Source organism: Streptopelia decaocto, assembly GCF_964273445.1.
Source record: "Streptopelia decaocto genome assembly, chromosome: 1".
NCBI classification, from domain to species: domain Eukaryota; kingdom Metazoa; phylum Chordata; class Aves; order Columbiformes; family Columbidae; genus Streptopelia; species Streptopelia decaocto.
The window spans coordinates 122,768,808-122,774,688 of NC_138663.1; the positions used below are offsets into that span (position 1 = coordinate 122,768,808).

Below are 5,881 nucleotides of genomic sequence, written 5' to 3' on the forward strand. Positions count from 1 at the left end.
CTTGTGAATGAATGGTTCACTGGGTCTCCATAATAATGTTTTTTCTTTTTTTCTTTTCTTTTTCTTCTTCTTCTTTTTTTTTTTTTAATTAAAATGATGTTTTTCTAAAGTATTTGTTTGTACATGGATAGCTCTAATAGGTTTTTACTTGGAGAGCCAGTACTTTCCATCGCACTAGACTCTATCAGAAGGTAATTATTAGGTTCACTTTTGCGCAGGAGAACAATTTGCTATGTAGCTTAAATCATCATTCTTTAGACCAGATTGTGCAATCCTTTAAGCATGTGGATATCTCCAGAAACCTACTATTCCCGTAACACTCGGTAGAGCCGCAGAAATGTATAAAGCTAAATAGGTGTACAGATATTAGCAGGATTGAGGTCTCTTATTTTTCCTTTCTACCTCTTAAATGGCCTTTTGCAGCTTTGATTAGCATCTGCAGAACTGTTTCACATTCAGAGACACTTTATCCTTTTGGTTTTCTTTGTTCCTTGATCCCATCACTGCAGCGCTCTCCTTCAAGCTTCAGAACAAAAGTACTTTTGGGAGCAGAGGCCCTGTGGCGGGGAGCGGGAGCTCTGTTTTCCTCCTGGCACTTTGCCATGGAGCCCAGCTGAGGCGGAATATTCTTACTTGGTCAGTGCAACAGCTTCAGTAGCTGCACCAGTGTACATCTAAGCCCCTACTGAAACCAGTCCCTTTCCTTAGCACAGGCAAACCTGTAGACAGCAGTGAAGGGGAGGACTTGTTTTTTGTTTTTAAATAAGCGACTGTAACACAAAGCATTTTCCTCAGAAGGTAGATTTATCTTAAGTGGCTCTTGCTGGTTTACGCACACCCTGTCCTTCCTCTTGCTTTCAAAAGTTGTTCCACTTGATTGCTCAGTTTGCCTCTTTGAGTCAGTGGTGGCGGGGGAATTATAAAGGCGACGAAGGCGCAGCCAAGTCTCAAGTAGCATGTGCCAGATTTAAGCTGATTTAAAGCTGTGCAGACTGACTCCGAAACTTTCTTTGCACAAGGGACAAGGACTTTTGGAAAACGTTGCTGGTATTTTTGCCAGCAGTGTGCACCTGGCTCAGGGAACCTGCTGCGTTGTGCTCACCTCGCAAAGGCACCATGGTTGGTGATGTTTTGCAGATTGCTGGGCTACTCGTTGGTGGTATTGGCACGATCGGGACCTTCGCTGTCACAGGCATGCCTCAGTGGAGAGTGTCCGCCTTCATCGAGAACAACATCATCGTGTTTGAGACCATTTGGGAAGGCCTGTGGATGCACTGCATCAGACAAGCCAACATCAGGATGCAGTGCAAGGTCTACGACTCCGTGCTGGCCCTCTCGCCGGACCTGCAGGCATCCAGAGGGCTGATGTGTGCTGGGTCAGCGCTCTCCTCCCTCGCTTTCCTGGTTGCCATCATGGGGTTGAAGTGCACGCGGTGCATGCAGAGCAGCTGGCGAGACAAGGGCTATATTATCCTGACGTCCGGGCTTCTCTTCATCCTCTCAGGTGCTGTCGAGCTCATTCCAGTCTGCTGGGTCGCCCACACCATCATCAGTGACTTCTACAACCCCATGGTGATTGTTGCCCAGAAAAGGGAGCTTGGAGAGGCCCTGTACCTGGGCTGGGCAGCTGCCTTCTGCCTCCTTGCTGCTGGAGCCATATTCTGCTGCTTTTGCCGTTGTGGTGAGAGAACCAGAAGCTACGGATACTCCACACCGACCAGCTACCCCATGCACAGCCAGCACCTGCACAGGAAGACTGAGAGCTTGTACTCCAAAAGTCAGTACGTCTAGATGCCTCCTGCCTTCTCCTATTTTTAGAAGCGTTTGATCTGTCTGGATGGATTTCAGCTTCTGCACAAGAGGGCATCTAGAAAGCTGCCTTTGCCTTCTGCCCTGTCACTGTTGCTGTTGGAGATGCGTCCTGGAGCTGCAGTCATCCCCAGAGTGCTCTGCTGTGGCTAGTGATGCAGCACGGACAATTTTAATGCATGGAAAGGTGAATGTTTAAAATTATTGTAATAGTAACTTGGAATAGCTTTTGGGTTGTGTGGCTTTGCTTTTGGTTGCATTTTGTGTTAAACAGTAATAAAGGCCTCAAAGTTCTACTGTGATATGAAATTCTGGCCTATTGCAAAGAAGAGGGTAGTTAAGCAGCTGGCCTTTTTTTTTCTTTCTTTTTTTTTCTTTTTTTTTTTTCTTTTTTTTTCTTTTTTTTTTCTTTTTTTTTTTCTTTTTTTTTCCCCCTGCCTAGTAAAGAGGGGATAACAGTGAATAAGGACAAGTTAATAATGGCTTAAAAGAAAAACATTCACTAAGGGATTGATTTACTGTAGATTTACTGGAAGGACGCATGAAGAATTTGTTCAGCAGAGGAAGGTAAGCTGAAATATACATGAAAATTACCCCTTATTTCAGAGAATAAACATAACTCTGAGTTCATCCTGAACATCATTTTTTGGTGAAAGTTAATATTTCTTTATGTAATCCATATAGGTCAAACTTATTCACACCCTTCTTTTTAGAAGCAGCAGTATTTCCTTGCAAAATTTTCGTGGCTTACAACATTTTTCAATATTGTACAGGTCACAAACAGTGTTGGTTACTTGCTGAAGGACTTGATGGTATACATATTTTTAAATAAGGATCTTTTGTACAATCAGGCCAATATTTTTGCTGAGACACACTCACACCAGCATAGTTTATAGGCATAAAGAACATAAACTGTCATAGTATTTTCTCATAGTTCACATTAAAACAAGCCAGACAATATTTTTAACACACCCATAATAAGCAACAGTGTAAAGAAACCGAGTGTACTGAAAAATATACAGTTCCATACAAATTAATTTAATAAATGAGCCAAATTAATCAATGGTAGCAATATTTTAATAGAATTTGGTAACCAATGAAAAAGGTGTACCTCCAGACCCACAGAAATCAATGGAATTTTACCTTTGACTGAACGGGGAACAAAATTCAATTTGTGGTGTTTAATGAAGATCAGCATTCTTGCTCTAGAGTTTGACTGACTGTTTTAAATATTTTATAGAAAGTTTAATATGTGGTCTGTAGTTCTCCAGTAACTTCCTTGGACTACTAGTACTTGAAAGTTTGGAAGCAAATTCTTTACTTCGTAAGATGCAACTCTGAACAAGCTAGAAGAAATAAAAATCTGCTCTAGAACTCTCTTCACAGTGTTTGTAAGATACTATGTATAGTAAGTTGTGTTTGGTCATGTAATTTTATTTTTCCTCTGTATTTTTAAGCCAATTATTTCTACATATGTATATGTGCAATGTACACGACCTTTCTGTAATATAGCTGTGTGTGGCTGTATTTCCTTTGTATTCTTTCATAAATGTTCATATACCAGTCCAGTCTCTTTTTCTGGGGGGAAGAGAGGGGAAGAGAAAACCTGTTGTTAGCTCACTTTATGAATATGTTGCACAGAACTCACAACTAGAACACCAGGGTTTATAGTGATGTCTATAATAAAGTATCATTCTAAAAGGTAGGTACAAGATCTTATGCAGAAAACTACATGTATATGTACCTGTGCACTGTAGTTATCTCTGCACGGGATGACTCATACAATATGCATCTATGGGGTTTTTGCATCTCTGTAAAAGCCCTGGGTACGTCCAACACCAGTGCTACACGGAATAGTATTATCTGTTCCCAGCAGAGCACACACTCATTTCATTGTACAAACAGAAAGAGATACAAAAAAAACTGTTAGAAGACTTCCAAAACTATCCACAAGAGTAACGGGAACACAAGTCCAATGGGCTGTGAGTGGGACCATGAAGTTTTTGAAAATCTCCCTTAGAGATCCTATATATGCTCCAAGTCGTTCATTTTAATGTAACATATACATGTGGCCCCTTAAGTACCTCCCATGTACCTCCAGCCTTTTCTTGTAAATGGTATCTCACCCATAGATCATAGCTTCAAGAGAACTTAAATGAAACTTCCATTTTAAACAAAGCTGGCCTCCCCCATATTTGTGAACTAAATAAAACCTGAATAGTCTGAGCAAAAGGTCCTGTCTAAGGGTATATATCCAAGCACAAAACAAGCACCTGAAGCAAGAAACTTTCAAATATTGTGTTCTGTCAGTTAAAATTCATTTTCATGCTTACAGACAGCAGAAACTGTTTGGGAAATTAGCAGTATTGCCCCCATAAATGAAAGCATGGGTGTCTAGCTTATTCCCCTCTGCCCTGCACTTAGGGCACTGGTATGCATTCCTGCAGTGTAAAATGGACATGGAGCCTTTCCAGGTTCACCTGGTGCCCTCTGTGCTATGTAAATGAATGCACAACTTGCAAGTTAGAGGAGAGTAATGCTCATTTAACTCAGATGAGTGAAAGTTCAAGATTTCAATCAGCACTCCATGACTGAGCAGCTGGGCTTTCATCTCTAATGAGCTTTTTCTGAAATTCTCCCACTGCTGCCGCAGCTGCTGTGGAGATCTAGATGGCAGAGCTGCCACCTGCATTCTTAGGCACTGCTCTCATTAGAGCTAGAGAGCAAGGTAGTTGCCACTCAGGTGGCAGTGGAGCAGCAGTTTCAGGAGCTGTTTTGTGCAGGAAAGGCAGAGCTGTAATAGAGCCTGCATGTATGTGAGCTTCTGACTTGCAATTTTATACGAGAGTGAATCATCTGATATGTGAAGTTATCACACATCTGCAAATCTGATAAGGTCAGCTGCGTATAATGGATTTGTCTGTCTCTTTAAGGTACAGTCCTAAATAGGCATTGTACTTCCCTATTTTTTTGAACAGGTATGTTGTCTGTATGTGAGAATTTATCTGTAGGCTCCTTGCTTTCTGCTTCATTCTCAAACATGGCTAGTAAAGAACACTAGAAAATGAAGCAGGGAGAGATTAGGAGAGGCCATCTAGTCTCAGGCCTCATATCCAGGAAAGCTCATTACTGAAATATAAGCATGGCCTTACTGTGTCAGCCTGGAGATGTACAGAGATCTGCCACTGCCACCATCAGAGACAGATGCCTACAGAGCAGCAGGAGACCAGAGCCAGTGACAGTGGTGCTCGGGAGCCTGTTGTGCTCAAGCTATCTTTGTAATTAACAAAGCAGCATGCTTGTCTGCTGTTTAAGCCCTTCACCAAGGGTCATGCTCCAGCCCCACACAGCAGATACAGTGGGCTTTCTGAGCATGAGGCATGATGCACAGATCTCCCTTCCTGCTGAGCTGGAAGAAGGCTGATGCTGAGTAACCCCAGACCTGTGAAGGTCCTGGCCACTACTGCCAGTCCTGACACCTGCGTGCCCACTACCAGTCTTGCGTTGCAGAGCAAAGCTGAGCCCCTGAACAGAGCCTCTCAAACAATGCCCACCTTCATTCTGCATTTTGGATGCTTCCAGCTCTTGGACTTTTCCTGCAGTGCTGTCACAGATCAACTCCCAGGCAGCAAAGCAAACTGACCCCTTGATCACCATGCTGCCTCCCCACTCATCCCACTGCCCCATGGAGCTGGTGGAGCCCCACTGCCACAATACTTTCCTGCCAAGTCTCAGCAATGAACCGACACTAAGGGGTTGTAGGCTATTGGCAGTCCTAACCATGTGTTGCTTGAGAAATTAAGAGAAGGCTGACACCAACTAGTTTACCTGGGTACTGCCAAGAGTCCCATCAGCACCATCAGTTCCTTTCACCAGTGAAAGATGGTCCATGTAGGGCCAAAGAAGACAAACAGGAGGAGAAGACAGTAGTTCACTCTAGAAAAGGTGATATCCAATAACTACTCCATTGCACTTCTCCATGAATAAATACACCAAAATGATTCCTAAGAGATATTTGTACAATAAAAACTTCCAGAGATGGCTACTCTGCATTGTTCTTAGCAATCTATCC

General features: G+C 42.8%; 1 protein-coding gene across 1 annotated transcript; it reads left to right on the forward strand.

The window, feature by feature from the left end:
* Window positions 1-1,116: 1,116 nt before the first annotated feature.
* Window positions 1,117-1,791, forward strand: LOC309453173 (claudin-8-like; the record flags this gene model as incomplete). The annotated part of the gene is made up of 1 exon (XM_082076402.1): window positions 1,117-1,791. The coding sequence occupies one exon, from the start codon at window positions 1,117-1,119 to the stop codon at window positions 1,789-1,791; it is 675 nt and encodes a 224-aa protein (XP_081932528.1).
* Window positions 1,792-5,881: the final 4,090 nt, after the last annotated feature.